General features: G+C 40.6%; 1 protein-coding gene across 2 annotated transcripts in view; it reads left to right on the top strand.

The window, feature by feature from the left end:
- The window catches only part of DNMBP (dynamin binding protein), a 115,125-nt gene that overhangs the window by 34,083 nt on the left and 64,224 nt on the right, over nucleotides 1-16,818 (top strand). For both annotated transcript variants that reach the window (XM_070289449.1, XM_070289448.1), the window contains exons 3-4: nucleotides 1,345-1,467; nucleotides 8,529-10,538. In XM_070289449.1, coding sequence (XP_070145550.1) covers nucleotides 1,345-1,467; nucleotides 8,529-10,538 — 2,133 coding nt within the window. The remainder of the gene's footprint in view (nucleotides 1-1,344; nucleotides 1,468-8,528; nucleotides 10,539-16,818) is intronic.

Raw genomic sequence — 16,818 nt, 5'->3', positions numbered from 1 at the left:
TTATCAGTGCATCTCTCCTTGCAGGCTCCTTTAACAGGCTGACATGGTTAGGTACCAGCTGCCCTCTTAAATCCCCGGGTGACCTAAATTTATTAAAGTTGCCCTGTACCCTAGATGCACTTACCTCCCACTTTGCATGTGCCTGGTTTCCTTTTTTCTATTCTTGAAAACATATATTAGCATCAGTTTCTTTCATGAATTCAGGAGGAGGCTAGAAGTTCTTCTCCCACAATATCAATCTGTGTTAAATCCAGCCTTAACGTGCATATATTTATGTATGTCTGGCTTGGAGTATATCTTAACAGTCCTCAGAACAGCCGCTGTTGATACTTAACCCATAATTGGGGGATAATAGTTTATTTCCCAGTAGATGTGATACCTCAGCTAGGATAAATATGGTGTGTCAGAAGTCAAAGAGGAAAGGCAGAGAGGATTGCTTATTCAGGGGCCCTGGAACAAGAGGAAACGAGCTTGGAGAACTGAGAAAAGTTTAGTCTGGCATGAAGTGTGAATGGTTGAGATGGGGAGATGGCCTGGGGAGATGAACAGAGATTAGATCGTGGAGGACAGTGCATGCTATAGAAAGGGGTTATGGAAATGGGCTGCTGTAAACATGCTTCAGGCACAGTCAGACTTGTATTTTACAAAGCTCTCTGCTTCAGATTGAAGAATGATAGGAAAGGGCAAAGCCAGAAGCAGGGAGGTGCGGTGGGAAGTTGTTGCAGTAATCGAGGTGAGAAGTAGCCGTGGCTTGGGCCGAGACGATGAGTCTTGAGGTAGTGGACAGATGCAAGAGATATATAGAAGGTGGAATCAGCTAAACTTTTTGATGCTTTCCAACTGACAGGCTTGTCTGTCTACTGTTACCTATTAAAACCCTGCCCATCTTTCAGACTCAGCTGTAGTTTTTTTTTTTCATAAAATTTTTCATCTTCTTCCTGACCCAATTTCTGCCTTCTCTGAACTTCCATAGCAATTTGTATACCTATGAGTTGACACTGGATTTCAGACTGAATTATTGCTTATGTCTGAATTAGATTTTATGTCTGAACTAGATTTCAAGATCTTTCAGGGCCAAGACTGTCTTACTCTTTTTCCCCTCTGCAGTGTGCCTTTGATAGAGTGACGGCCATTAAATGCTTATTGGACTGAATTGCACTCTCTGTGTTCTGCAGGCACCTAATTTTGTGCATTGCACATTTTCTACAGTAGATTTTCCAGCTATGAGTACTCAGTGAGTTTTTAATTTGGGGTCTGTAAATGAGCTCAAAAAAAGGTTTTTGTCTTGGTACACAAATAGAAAAAAGGAATTTTAATACTGGAAATGTTTGCTTTTATTTTCAGGACAGTTCCCCAGCAGTTTTGTAGAAGTTGTTACCATTCCCAGTCTAAAAGAGGGCGAGAGACTGTATGTCTGTATCTGTGAGTTTACATCCCTAGAACTGAACAGTCTTCCTCTCCATCGAGGTAAGTTGATCACCCAAGAGTAGTCTGTTTAAAATAATACTGGTGGGGTCAGTCCATTTTGACAGCTAGATCTTTTTTGAATTTTTAAAAGTAATTAACCTCTAGAGTCTTCAATAATACCAAGATAGAGCTGACAATAATAAATCCTTATCTTTGAGTAGCATTTTATAATTTCTGCAGTATTTTTTTCTCACAAATATAGTCTCATTTCATTCTCTATATCTTGTGTAGTCAAGTCTTAGGTACTAAGACTTATCTATTAATGTATAATAATAGAGCAGGAATTGTGGTATGCAAATTAAGGCAGAGATGCAGAACATTCCCATTGCTACCCAACTATTAGGTAATGTTATTAAAGTTCTCATCAGAACAAGTTTAAAAGGAAGTGGTTTTAAACAGATAGTCATAGTCATGTCTCAGTGATATTTCAAGTATTTCTTGCTTCATGTACTCTGATAGACTTGAAAGAAAGTGAAAGTGAAGTTACTCAGTCGTATCCGACTCTTTGCGACCCTGTGGACTGTAGCCCACCAGGCTCCTCTGTCCATGGGATTCTCCAGGCAAGAATACTGGAGTGGGTTGCCATTTCCTTCTCCAGGGGATCTTTCTGACCCAGGGATTGAACCCAGGTCTCCCACATTGCAGGCAGACGCTTTAACCTCTAAGCTACCAGGGAAGCCTGAATGTCTAAAGAGTGACTAAACCATTTCAGCACACATACGTATGTACATACATTTCTGCATAAGCACAGAAACCAGTAGTGTTCCACGAACTGAAGCTTATGATCAGTGCAGTTTTGTGACTCACAGCAGTCATTAGAATTGTATGATTTATTGGATATATTAATATTGTTACTTATTCTTCTGAGTATGGCACTAAAGGGATAGACTTAATTTCCTTTTCTTTTATTTTTTGGGCCATACCTCATGGCATGTGGGATCTTAGTTCCCTACCAGGGATCAAACCCATGCCCCCTGCAATGGAAACAGTCTCTTCACCACTGGACCACCAGGGAAGTCCTGGAATGGGCTTAGTTTCTTAAACTATGTACATATATGAGAGAGAGTGCACACAGAGGTGGGGAGAGAGACCAAGCAAACTCCCTAACCTTTATTCAGTGAGAAGAAAGCAAAAGTGGACTTTGACCTTAATCCTCAAAATCAATTGTCAGAGTTTCTTGTCTTCACTTTACACTGAGCCCTACCTCTGTTCTGAATACATTTTTGCTAATCAGTGTTGTGAAGACAGAAATAGAGGATGCTATAGCAAGGAACCTTATCTGTTCATACTCATAGTTCTTCTACTGGAGGGTTGAGTTCACATCAGTCAGACCAATCAGAAGGTGTGGAGAAAGGGCCAGAGCCCAGTGGCTAACAACATTGATATGACTTTGTTATCTATTATTCTGTGTATAACAGTATACCATATGGGAATGTACAGTATGTTGACAACATTTAAGGAATTTGAGAATGTGGCTTCTGGAATTAGTTTGTTTACTTCATATTATATCTTTTGTGGTCTTTCCCAATGGCTTAGTTACTAAAGAATCCACAAGCAGTGCATGAGACATAGAATATGTGGGTTTGATCCCTGGAGAAGGAAGATCCCCTGGAGAAGGAAATGGCAACCCACTCCATCATTCTTGCCTGGAAAATCCCATGGACAGAGGAGCCTGGTGGGCTACAGACCATGGGGTCTCAAAGAGTTGGACATGACCGAGAGACTAAGCACAAAGTTGCCTTAGGTACTAAACAGAGAGACTTTCTGCTGAATGCTTCTCTTGAGAAGACTGGACTAATGTGTTGTGAACTTGCTTTCAAGTTAAAATCCACCTCAGGAACCCCAGGGCCACCAAAGAAATTCTCAGGAAGACCTTGGTGTGGACCTTTTAGCCACAAGTCACCTCTCCGAAGACTGACTCAGGGTCAGGCTGGAGCCTGGAGCCTGTAGATCTTATCTTAACTAGCTTTTAACAAGTTAAGCCTGAGGAGCTTCTCTGTCCATGGGATTCTCCAGGCAAGAATACTGGAGTGGGTTGCCATGCCCTTCTCCAGGGAATCTTCCCCACACAGGGATCAAACCTGAGTCTCTTAAGTCTCCTGCACTGGGAAGTGGTTTCTTTACCACTAGCACCACCTGGGAAGCCCCTTAAAAACATAAGCAGAGCTCGGAAGGAAAGAATGCTGAGCAGGGGATGCATAGGGAAAGAGATATATTATTAATTGTTAGTGGTTTTAGCTTGTTCTCTTCTGTGATGCTTTGCTGTCTGCCAGTTAACATGCTGACTATTCAGCTCTGTTTCCTTCAATGCTTTTCACATCTTTTAGTTCTGTAAGTCTTCTGATGAGGACGTATAGCCTTTGAAGATGAGGAAGCTAAGTATGTATACAGTTTTTAATTTTGGGGGAAGCTTAGCGTGAGACACAGAAGTGACTTTAATTCCTTTGATTTTCTATTGTTTTATACTACATATGGTTTATGAAGATCCGTGTCTCCGCTCATGAGCGTATACATCCCTTTATCCCTAGGACTTTATCTCTAGTACTATTAATCCTGTTCCTTGTTGTTTCTTTACCTTTCCTTTGATCCTTCAGTGTAGCAGGGAAGCGTCTCCTCTTCTGTGATTTAATGTATGTCAAGAGGGATTTGGAAACCTTTAAGAGCATGTGGAATAATGTTTGAGACCTGTTTTGTTTTATCATGCTGCCTTCAGTTGTTACTTACCTTTCAGAAGTACCACTGAAATAAGAGAAAAAGTATATCTATTATAACTAAATTATATTATTTATATATGTGTGTAATTAATATATATAGTTGGGCTTCCCTGGTGGCTCAGAGGTTAAAGCGTCTACCTCTAATACAGGAGACCTGGGTTCGATCCCTGGGTTGGGAAGATCGCTGGCAGTATAGTTTAGGGGTAAGAATTCTGATGTCCCTAGATTTAAATCCAGCTTCACAACTCAGTAGCTATTGACTTTGGTTTAATTACTTAAGTTCTCTTGGCCTCAGTGTCCTTATCTACAAATGATAGTACCTACCTCAGGGTAGTCGTGAGGACTAAAGGAGGTTTATACATTAAAGCATCTGGCACAGGGTAAGTGCTCAGTAAAAATTAGCTATTTTATTGTTCTCATCCTGGAGCTCATAAGTGTGCTTCAGGGGGCCTCATTTCTTGATAATTATGTGAAGTTTTGTGTGTATCTGCATTTTCCAGGGAGATTCTATTTGGAATGAAAACCACCAGTGGTTCTTCCAGCAGGTGTCACCCTTCCTCCTTTCCCTGAAGCTTCCCATTTGCTTTGGTCTGTTCCCTATAGTTGGAGTTATATTAAATTCAGAAACAAGTTGGTCTCTTAGAAAGATCAATGCGAGTGCTATCCTAAAAAATACAGAGAGGGGAAAAGAGAGAGACAACAAAAAAAGTATGGCAAAGAAAAGACAGTGAAAGAGGAGAGAAAAAAATTTCGCGATTAAATATTTAATTGCCTTATACAATACAGAATGCTTTTTCCTTGCTTACAACCCCATGCTTCTAGACTACCTCCCTACCCCAAAAAAAGACCAATACAATGTATTTATAGTTAGATAAATGATAATTATCAGTTAAAGCACTTGTGTCTTAAATTTCTGGTGTCATGTGCGTGAGATATCAGGATTAAGGTTCTGATATGGCTCCTGTGGAAGCCTCGGTAAAGAGTGTGGTCGATCTCCATAGAGCACAGAGTCCCTGGGCACTAGGATTCAGTGAGGACCTAATACCTGCAGAGCCAGACTCTAGGACTTTCTTATCATCCTATTCTTAATGCATTTCTTGTTCAAATGTAAAATAAAAATTTAACCAGAAGAAACGAGCACTGTGGTGACTGGGATTAATTGTGCATAAATAAAAGCCTCAGGCTGACCCTGAGAGTCACCCCACTTCCTATTTTTCTATTCTTAAAATCTGGTCACTGTATTCCAGGAGTTCCTCATATTGTTGTTTTTGAAGTCTAGAAATGACCACCAAGTAGCCTCCATCCTAAAGAATCAGAATGCAAAAAACTCAATAACAGGGCTATATAAAATAAAAGTATTCAACAAAATTATCTCTGAAGTGCTTTTCAGGGACTAAATTGTGACTTTAAAAAAAATTCACCTTTATTATATAGAAATAATCAACAGAAAGACAGCCTGCAGATAATAAAGCCTATCAAAACAGTCACTCAACAGAAAATAGGGAAGCAAATCCTACTGTAAGGATTTCATAGAGATCTGGCATTACAAGAAAATATTCTGATTCTGCAGCTTTAAAAAAGCCAGTTCATTTCATAGCCAGTAGAGTGGGAGTTATGGCACACTTTTATTCTTGTTCACTAAAAGGCTTATTGTGTCTGAACAGTAGCCATGTCTCCAGTGAGTTTCTTCTGTGGTCTAGTTGGAATGGGAAAAAGTCACTTGTAATTCTCAGGACCCCAAGCTCTGACCAATGGGATATTGAATCAGAAATTAAGGGGAAAATAGAAATACAGGACCAAGACCCTATTTTTCAGGAACATCTAAGCAAATCAGTATGAAATCAGTGAGAATGATTTAATGCCTACCACTAAATGCAAAAATCTTACATTAGGAGCTGTATAGTCTATAAATATACAAGTGTCAAAATTGTTGATATAAGTGATAAATTCTTTAGTAGACTGCAGATGACCAAGATATGTGTAGACCTCTAAAGTTTATTAGAGAAATATGCTAAGGTTTTGAATGGAGAGGCTTGTTTAGGAGACAGTGAAAGTCCCCTTGTGTGGATTAGGTTCTCAGAGGTGAGATAATATTGGATAGCTGGGGATGGGGCAGGGGGAGATTGTATCTGGATGTGAATGCCAGGTTGCACTGAGGTGAAAACATAAGAGCAGCCTTTTGGTAGCTTGGGCTTCCCTGGTAGCTCAGCTGGTAAAGAAGCTGCCTGCAATGCAGGGTGTGATCCCTGGATTGGGAAGATCCCCTGGAGAAGGGAAAGGTTACCCACTCCAGTATTCTGGCTTGGAGAATTCCATGGACTGTATAGTCCATGGGGTCGCAAAGAGTCAGGCATGACTGAGTGACTTTCACGAACACTTTCTTTTGGTAGCTTAGAACTAAATCTCTTTGGAGAACATTCAGAGCAAGCTTATTTTCTTTTAATATATTTCAGGTAGTAAGAATAGGATTATTATAGAAGAAGCCTTGATTAATAGGAAGAAGCCTTCATGTCCCGTGGTAAACATTTGAACAGGGGAAGAATATGATAAAATTGGTACGTTTATAGTCTTAGTTTGGTAGATTGGAAGAGACAGTGTCTGGGGAAAGTTTTAAAAGAATAAGATGATGAGAGTCGGACTAGATGGTAGCAACGAGCAAGTGATGATTGGAATAAGCGTTTTGAGAGAAGAAATTATAGAACAAAAGGAAGTTGGCAGCATGGAGCTAGTTTTGGAGGGAAGATATATTTATTGGGAAATTGAAGAATCTTCACTAAGAACGAGGACATTGAGTGACTCCTGTGTGAAAGGTATTTTACCAGGTTTTTGAAACAAAAGAGAGACATGGTACCTGCCAGTATTGCATCTAATTCACTTCGTAAGAAGGTAGACTTAATTTTTATAAAAAGAGTTTATAAATTGATACCCTAAATGATAATCCAGCATTCAAGTATGCTTGACTATAAAAGGCCTCATGATTTTGCCAGGTGCTTGGCTCTCTTGGTCTTACTTTACTTGGGCCGGTTGCATTCCTTAATCACCTGTACTCATGAAAGGGAAATTGACTTAGACGTTAAGAAAGTTAAAAAGAAATTAAAATCGATAATCTACAAGATGAATAGTTCATAATTAGAAAATTAAAAGTTTGCTGCAAATCTATAGCGGAATTTAGTCACTGGGGTGAATCATAATAGGTTGAATTTTAGTTTCATTTTTTTCAGAAACAAGCACTGTGCCCCATCTTTTACACTCCTCATCTTTTTCAGCAGCAAGACAGATGCTAACTGTTTAGTGTGTATTTTGTGACGATAGCTTGAAACAACAACATTGAAATTACTGATTATATTCAAAAACAAAGTCCTGATTACTTGAACACTCTTTTAAGATTTCATTATGATGTATTTTCAGGATAAGGATTGTTCAGGAGGGACTTTGAAGATTTCTTTCTTTGCTAATTTTTTATATTGAATATAACTTAATGTGAAAAATTAGATCAATCTATTCAAAGGCTTCTAGTGGAAATGAATATGTTCTCCATCATTTATAAATAAATCCAGTGGTACAAACTTGTTGATAGTAGCATTTCACAACCTTTTTGATCCTAGGATTCATTTACATTCTTGGAATTTTTGAGAACCTGAAGAGTACTTGCTTTTGTGAGTCTATTAATATTTACATTAGCTATTAAAGCTGAGAATTTTTTTAAATTATCAGTTTATTTTTTTAAATGCATATTAACATGAATAACATTTTATGAAAAATAACTAGTTTCCTAAACAAAAAAATTTATTGTGAATAGTAACATTTATTTACATTTTTCGCAGATGTCTTTAATATTTGGTTTAGTAGAAGAAATCTAGGGAATTTCTTGGTGGTCCAATAGGTAGGACTCTGTGCTTTCGCTGCTGAGGGTGCAAGTTCAATCCCTGGTCGAGGAACTAAGATCCTGCAAGCTATGCAGTACACTCAACAGTGTTTTAAAATTTTAATTTAAAAATAGAAGAAATCTAGATTCTTTTATTTGAATCAGTATTCAGTTTGCCACATTACATTGTTTTGGATGAAGTGAAAAAAAAAATAGTTTTAACCTCATAGACCCTCTGAAAGATTCTTAGGGATCCACCCCCAGGGTTTTGAGGACCACATTTTGGAAACCACAGGTTTACAGGAATATTCACTCTATTGTCACTAAATTGTCAAAAAGTGTTTATGCCCTGAAAACTCTAGGTTTACATTCCCTTGAATTTGGTAGGTGTTTAAGATGATGAATTGCACTATTACTTATACCACTGTCTTCCTGGGGTGATAATGGAAGTCATTATCTCTGCTTCTCTTTTCGTTCTTTAGGTGACCTAGTGATTCTCGATGGCACTCTCACTGGTGGCTGGCTGCAGGGCCGAAACTGCTGGGGTGCCCGGGGCTTCTTCCCATCCTCGTGTGTTAGGGAGCTCTGCCTTTCCTCACAGAGTCGGCAGTGGCACTCACAGAGTGCTCTTCTCCAGATTCCCGAATATTCCATGGGACAAGCCCGGGCGCTGATGGGACTTTCTGCCCAGCTGGATGAGGAGCTGGACTTCAGAGAAGGGGATGTGATTACCATTATTGGAATTCCTGAGCCAGGCTGGTTTGAAGGGGAACTAGAGGGTCGAAGAGGCATTTTCCCAGAAGGTTTTGTGGAGCTTTTGGGGCCCCTGAGGACTGTGGATGAATCGGTCAGTTCTGGAAATTGTGATGACTGCATTAGTAACGGTGAAGTAGATACCGGTACAGGAGAAGAGAAGGAGCCAGAAGAGGACAGTGAGCAGCCGGGCACCTATGGAATTGCCCTCTACAGATTCCAGGCCCTGGAGCCAAATGAGCTGGATTTTGAAGTAGGTGATAAAATCCGAATCCTGGGCACGCTGGAAGATGGCTGGCTTGAAGGGTCACTGAAGGGCAGGACGGGCATCTTTCCTTACCGGTTTGTAAAGTTATGTCCTCAAACAAGGGTGGAGGAAACCGTGGATCTGTCACAGGAGAGCGACCTCACCAACATTCCTGACACACCTTTGGATTGTTCAGAGAACTCCTTAGAAGCAGAAGGAAACAGACATGAATTTCATGAGTATGAAGCAGAGAAGTCCAACTGTGTTATTTCTGAAACATCATCCGTTTCTACCCCGGAGCACCTGACTTCTGAGTGTGAAGAAAACAGACAGTCTTACTGGGACGCAGACCCCTCAGGAGGGCCCCCGAGAAGCCCAAGTGCGGGGCAGGAGGAGGTTTTTGTCCAATGTTCTTCCACGAAGGATCCTTCAGAGGTCGTCAATGGTGTTGCGTCCCAACCTCCAGTACCTTTTCATCCTGAATTGCAGAGAAACCAGTATTATTCTATGAGAGGAGGAAGCCACCCAAGCCCAGACCAGTATTCTGACTCTCTTCCTCCAGAAGCAAGGACTCGAGACTACTCCAGCCTACCTCCCAGAAGAACTTCATACTCCCAGCCGAAAACCCTGCAGAAGCCAGGGCCACCTCTTCACAGTGCCTCTTCCCTCACTGCCTCCAGGGCAGTCAGACCCAGCCAGTTGAGCTCTCAGCTCCACGGCCTGGCAAGATGTGTGAAAAAGCACTGCACACCCAAAGAAAGTGCTTCCAGCTTTTGCTCCGCCCCAGACAGACCAGAGATGAAGCCTGGTCTGCAAGACAAGGCGCCTGCCCTGGAAGCTATGGCACGGTCCCAAGGAGAAGGCAGCACGGACCTGGATTCAAAGTTGACGCAACAACTGATAGAGTTTGAGAAGAGCTTGTCAGGGCCCTTCCCAGAACCCGATAAAATTTTGCGCCACTTTTCAATCATGGACTTTAACTCCGAAAAGGATATTTTCCGAGGTTCCTCGAAGCTAATGACTCAGCAGGAGTTGCCTGAAAGGAGAAAAGCTCTAAGGCCCCCACCACCCCGTCCCTGTACTCCAGCATCCACTCCTCCCCATGTGCCAGGAGACCAGAACCTGAGACTGGATCCACCCCTGGCAGTGAGACCCTCTCGCCCAGCTCCGCTGCCTCCCTCAGCCCAGCAGAGAACAAATGCAGTACCCCCCAAGCTCTTAACCTGTAACCGTCCTGGCTGGGAGAGCCTAGAAAAGGAGGGCCCGGAGAATGTCGACAAGACTTTGGACCAAACTTCCCAGTGTCCCTTGGTCCTGGTGAAGATCCAGGAGATGGAACAGGACCTGGATATGTGCCGCAGGGCTCAGGAAGAGCTCAACTTACTGCTGGAGGAGAAGCAAGAGGAATCACTGAGGGCAGAGACCCTTCAGAATCTTGAGTTCTATGAGAATAACATTGAGAGTTTGAACATGGAACTCCAGCAACTTAGAGGTAAGTGATTAGAAGACAGTATATACTTGTTTCTTGATACCCTCAAGTCCAAATTACAGCCTACCCAAGTTTTTAGGGATATGTTACCATTTTTGATGGACAGCTAAGGAATAATTTGCTTTTTGTTTGTTTCTTTGGCTGCACCTTTGTTGCTGCGTGGCCTTTTCTCTAGTTTTGGCGGGCATGGGCGGGCATGGAATCTTCAGTTGTGGTACAGGGACTTCTCAGAGTGCAGGCTCTAGAGCATACGGGCTTCAGTTGTGGCTCCTGGGCTCTCAGCACAAGCTTAGTAGTTGTGGCGCACGGACTTAGTTGTATTCACCAGAATGCTGGTGTATTCTCCAGTTGTATTCACCAGACTGCCAGAAGAAATAATTTATAAAGTAGGAGAAGAGTGAGACAACAGCAACTGGTCTAGGACCCAAGGAGAGCATGACTGCATGCCCTTTGGCATATGTGCTGGAAAGCTCTAAACCTGTATCTCCTTAAGAAAGTCAGTAATAAAAAGCACCCTATGGATCTAGGAGTTGCAGGATCCTAATAAATAAAAGCTGGGTGTTCCCTGGAAAAAGAAATGGCTACTCACTGCAGTATTCTTGCCTGGAGAATCCCAAGGATGGAGGAGTCTGGAGGGCTGCAGTCCATGGGGTCTCAAGAGTCAGACACGACCGAGCAACTTCACTTTCCTTTAGATCTCTAAAAGTGAATGAAAAAAAATAAAGTGAATAAAAAAAATCCAAGAAGAAAGAGTATTATTGGAAGACCAGAAACTGAGTAATTTTCTGAAAAATGGAAAGGAAATGGTTTACAGAAGGAAAGGAAACCTCTGTCTAAAATACGCTCAGGCAAGAATTGCTGTGCCAGTGGGCATAGTTCTGTGGGAACTCCAAAATCAGGGGTACGGCTCTGGGAGGGTGTCTGGGCTCTGGGAGGGAGCACTTGCAGGGTGATGTATTAGAGACCAGCCAGGTTACTGGACCCACAGGTTATCTGTGGCAGCAGCAACATTTGCTCTCAAGGTAAAGTACAAGGGTGAGCCCTTAGACATGTCCTCAAGAGGGCGTTCATTTGATATGAGTAGCTGAACTCTTGGGGGAATGCCAGATTGCTTGATGACTTCCGAGGGCCTGAAAAGGAATCCTAAGGGAACGCTGGCTCAGTGCTATATCCTCAAAGATACAGCAAGCTTCAGATTCTCCATCACCTTCTATACATACAGTTTTTGAGATATACTTGTAAACCATTCTTGCATTAGATGTATAGGTGGCAGAACAAAACTCTCTCAAATTCCAGGTGTTAATAATTTCTCAATAATGATACTTTTTAGAATTAATAGTGTTCCAGAGAAATGTTATATTCAACATTCCAGTAATGGACTGGTACTAACAGATGAAACTGGTATTCTTTTTTTATTCCACTGACCTTTTTTTTAAAAATGTATTTATTTTATTTTTGGCTGCACTGAATCTTCATTGCTGTGCCAGGACTTTCTCTAGTTGGGGCAAGTGGGGCTGCTCTTCCTTGTGGTGCACAGGCTTAGTTGCTCTGTGCCACGTGGAATGTTGCCCAACCAGGGATTGAACTCGTGTTCCCTACATTGGCAGGCAGATTCTTAACCACTGGCCCACCAAGGAAGTCCTGTCCTTCTTTTTCAGAACTAATTTAATAATTCAGCTGGTTTTTTTTGTTTTTTTTTTTTGTTTGTTTTTTCAGTGCAATAAAAGACCCACAGTAGGTCTTAATCAGGAAGACTTTCCTTTATCTGACGCTACCATATACAATATTGGCAGTGTTACTGTTGAACTGATTGATTTTTAATAGGTGTATTATTTGTATCAATCGCTAATATGATGAAATTACTTATTTCTTGCAGTCACTGACAGTGCCTCTTCAGGTCACCTTTTTTTTGTCTTCATAAAAAAGTACATCCAACAATATAAGCAGTCCCTTGGAAGAGGCAGAAATTAATCAGTTTGAACACCAGCCTTTAACGCTCCAGTACAGTCCCATACAACCTCTAATCTTGAACTTTAAGGCATAAAATTTAAAACTTTCAAGAAGTTATGTATTTTTGGCGGGATTTGGTCTTCGTTGTCGCGTGTGGGCTTTCTCTAGTTGCGGCGAGTGGGGGCACTCTTCGTTGCAGTTCACAGCTTTCTCATTTCAGTGGCTTCTTCTCTTGTTGCTGAGCATCGGCTCTAGGGTGAGTGGGCTTCAGTAGCTGTGGCGCACAGGCTTAGTTGCTTCGCAGTATTTGGAATCTTCCCAGACCAGGGATTGAATGTCCCCTGCATTAGCAGATGAATTCCTAACCACTGGACCACGAGGGAAATCCTTAAAGAACTTTTGGTATAGTTTTTGTCTAATCCTGATTAATATTTAGTTATTTATATAACCTCTCCATGACAATTTTAAGCCTAATGAGAAGATAGCTCATAAGAGATAGTGGGTGTGCCATTTCCCACGCACCTGGTGTGGTGTTCAACATGTAGTAGACTCAGTAAATACTTGATGAGTTGAATTGAGTTTAACTGAATGAAACTGAAGTTTCTGCTCTACCTTCCAGTGCTTTCGAAGATCTCCTACCTCCACTGTTTCTTTGAACTTGGACTACTAGGGGGCTAGGGACTATTGATGCCAAGATTCTGGTCTCCTTGTCAGATATAGTTAATAGTAGCAAAGTAGTCCAGTCGTGAGCCACCCCCAAAATTAGGTTATTAAAAAAAAAATTAGATTCTTTATAGCTATTGCTCCTTCTACTTCTTTTTTAAATAAGAAAATGAATGGGCAGATGCCTAGCTATGCTTATGGTAGGTATTTAATAGGAGTTTGAGAAATTAGAAAAAATATATTTAAGAAACACTTCTAATTGCAAGACTTAAATATAGGGAGAAGGGGTATGACTTTATTTATTTGAACTGTAGTCAGCTGGGGGCTCTGGTTTGTGCTTGGTGGTTTTAGAGCAGAATATACATGACTATGGAGAAGGCAATGGCACCCCACTCCAGTACTCTTGCCTGAAAAATCCCATGGACGGAGGAGCCTGGTAGGTTGCAGTCCATGGGGTCGCCAAGAGTCGGACATGACTGAGTGACTTCACTTTCACTTTTCACTTTCATACATTGGAGAAGGAAATGGCAGCCCACTCCAGTGTTCTTGCCTGGAGAATCCCAGGGACGGGGGAGCCTGGTGGGCTGCCGTCTATGGGGTCGCACAGAGTAGGACACAACTGAAGTGACTTAGCAGTAGCATATATGACTATTTTGTTTACATTCAACTCCATTTTATGGGTATCAGTGTGAATCTAGTTAGACCAACAGGGAATACACTGAATGGATTCAATTTAAGTATAGGATGGTGTATGGATTTCCATGAGAGCTCACACAAATGTGTATAGCCTTTATACTATTCTTCATATCGCTCCTTTGTAAGACTCCGGAATTATGCAGTCATGAGGACTCATTTACTAGGAGCTCTATTTTTTTTTCCCCCTCAAATCTGATGTGTTACCTTTTATAGTTTTCTGTTTCTTGCAGGTATCTTTCAGCTTGGTTTTTATTTTCTTTACATATGGTAAGGAGAGTTGTTTTATAGTCTGCAGGGGATGACAAAGGATGAGATGGTTGGATGGCGTCACCAACTCAATGGCCATGAGTTTGAGTAAACTCCAGGAGTTGGTGATGCACAGGGACGCCAGGCGTGCTGCAGTCCATGGGTCGCAAAGTCGGACATGACTGAGTGACTGAACTGAACTGATGATAATTTCAGGGTATTAAGTCTTGCTGGGAGTGTTTTGAATGTCACATGGTTCTCATTCATGTGGTCTGCACTCATCATGTGTCTGGTTACCTGTTTCTGTGTGCTAGTCATAGTGTTTGGAAAATATCAAGATCTGAGATGAATTAAGACATGCCTCCAGAGAGGATTTGCATTTATTTCTGTCAGGTGCTTGTGGTCAGCCAGTGTTTCCAAATTCCTGAAGGATAGTGATCGTGAGGTTCAGAAATAAGAAATTGGAATTCCTGGTAATTCCTAAAGTTATAAATTATTCTGTATTTTCTAAAAAAAAAAAGGCTCTTTATATGTTCTTAATAATAGTGATAACTATAATAATTAATAGTGAACAATTTTTCTGTTAGGATTATTCTAAGAGTTTCAGAGATTTTATGTATATATATATGAAATAAATGCATGTGTTACTATTATGAACCAAAATATTAGATTATATATCTTAATGATGTGTAAAATTATTCTCTACCTGATAATATACTTTGAAATATTTTTTACTTTTTACTTTAAAATAATTTTGGATTTGTAAAGAAGTTGCAGAAATAGTAGAGCTCCCATATGCTTTCACTCAGCTTCCCCTAACCCTAATATCTTACATAATCATAAAATATTGATATTTATCAAAATTAGAAAATTACCATAATAGGTATCTGATAATATAAAATATTAAAAGAAGGGAATATTTAAAAAATAAATGTTAAAAAGTTTAAAAACTATAAAATAATGCCACAGATATTTAATATTTAAAACTGATTTTTAAAACAAAATTTTAAATACACAAAGCATTAGTTACCCTATTTGATGGCTGATGGTATTGGTCTTTGTTTTATGACTGATATCTCAGACATAGAAAAAAGTTTCTGTTGATGTTGGTTGAATTGTTGAGTGTATCCAAAAACATCTTCGGTGGGGCCGTTAGGGTACATGTTGCTTTGCATAAGCTCATACTCTTTTTTTTTTTTTGGTAAAGACAGGTTTTCTTTTTTACTTTCTAGCAACTATTTGTATTTATCTTTCTTAAGTTTTACTGAAGGAAATCAACAGTTGATTTGCAATGTTTTAATGCCTGCTGTGCAGCAAAATGATTCAGTTATTCATATATACATTCTTTCTTTCTTAAAAGATGTACAGCATTTTTTAAAGACTTTATTGGATTTGTTATAATATTGCTTCTGTTTTTTTGGGGGGGGTTTGGCCAAAAGGTGTGTGGGATCTTAGCTCTGCTACCAGGGATCGAATCCACACCCCTTGCATTGGAAAGTAAAATCTTAATGACTGGGCTGCCAAGGAAGTCCCTATTCTTTCTATTTATTAACAATTAAAATATTCTGTCTGCTTGCTATGATTTTGACTTTGCCATTGAAAGCAATATTGTTTTGCTGATTCAAATTTTAGACAATAAATTTGTGACCATATTCACATCTTTTAAAAAATTTTATTGAAATAGTATACAACATATTAATTTCATTGGAAAGACCCTGATGCTGAGAAAGATTGAAGACAAAAGAAGGGGATGGCAGAGAATGAGATGGTTAGATAGCATCAGTCGGTCAGTTCAATCTCTCAGTCATGTCCAACTCTTTGTGACCCCATGGACTGCAGCACTCTAGGCTTCCCTGTCCATCACCAACTCCTGAGCTTGCTCAAACTCATGTCCATTGAGTCGGTGATCCCATCCAACCATCTCATCCTCTGTCATCCACTTCTCCTCCTGCCTTCAATCTTTCCCAGCATCAGGGTCTTTTCCAGTGAGTCAGTTATTTGCATCTTTATAGCATCAGACTTTACTTCCATCGCCAGTCACATCCACAACTGGGTGCTTTTTGCTTTGGCTCTGTCTCTTCATTCTTTCTGGAGTTATTTCTCCACTGTTCTCCAGTAGCATATTGGGCATCTACCAACCTGGGTAGTTCATCTTTCAGTGTCCTATCTTTTTGCCTTTTCATACTGTTCATGGGGTTCTCAAGGCAAGAATACTGAAGTGGTTTGCCATTCCCTTCTCCAGCAGACCACGTTTTGTCAGAACTCTCCACCATGACCCTTCTGTCTCGGGTGGCCCTACACTCATGGCTCATGGCTTGAATTAGACAAGGCTGTGGTCAGTGTGATCAGTTTGATTAGTTTTCTGTGATTGTGGTTTTATTATTTCATTTTTTTGCCTTTTCATACTATTCATGGGGTTCTCAAGGCAAGAATACTAAAGTGGTTTGCCATTCCCTTCTTGAGTGGACCACGTTTTGTCAGAACTCTCCACCATGACCCATCTGTCTTGGGTGGCCCTACACTCATGGCTCATGGCTTGAGTTAGAAAGGCTATGGTCCATGTGATCCATTTGATTAGTTGTCTATAATTGTGGTTTTCATTCTGTCTGCCCTCTGATGGCATCACTGACTCACTAGATAAGAATTTGAGCAAACTTCAGGAGATACTGAAGGGCAAAGGAGCCTGGCGTGCTACAGTCCATGTGGTTGCAAAGAGCTGGACATGACT

This window comes from Ovis canadensis, chromosome 22, assembly GCF_042477335.2.
Source record: "Ovis canadensis isolate MfBH-ARS-UI-01 breed Bighorn chromosome 22, ARS-UI_OviCan_v2, whole genome shotgun sequence".
In the NCBI taxonomy this organism is placed as follows: Eukaryota; Metazoa; Chordata; class Mammalia; order Artiodactyla; family Bovidae; genus Ovis; species Ovis canadensis.
Note: the sequence above shows the minus strand (reverse complement) of the source record. Positions and strands in the feature narration are given on the sequence as shown.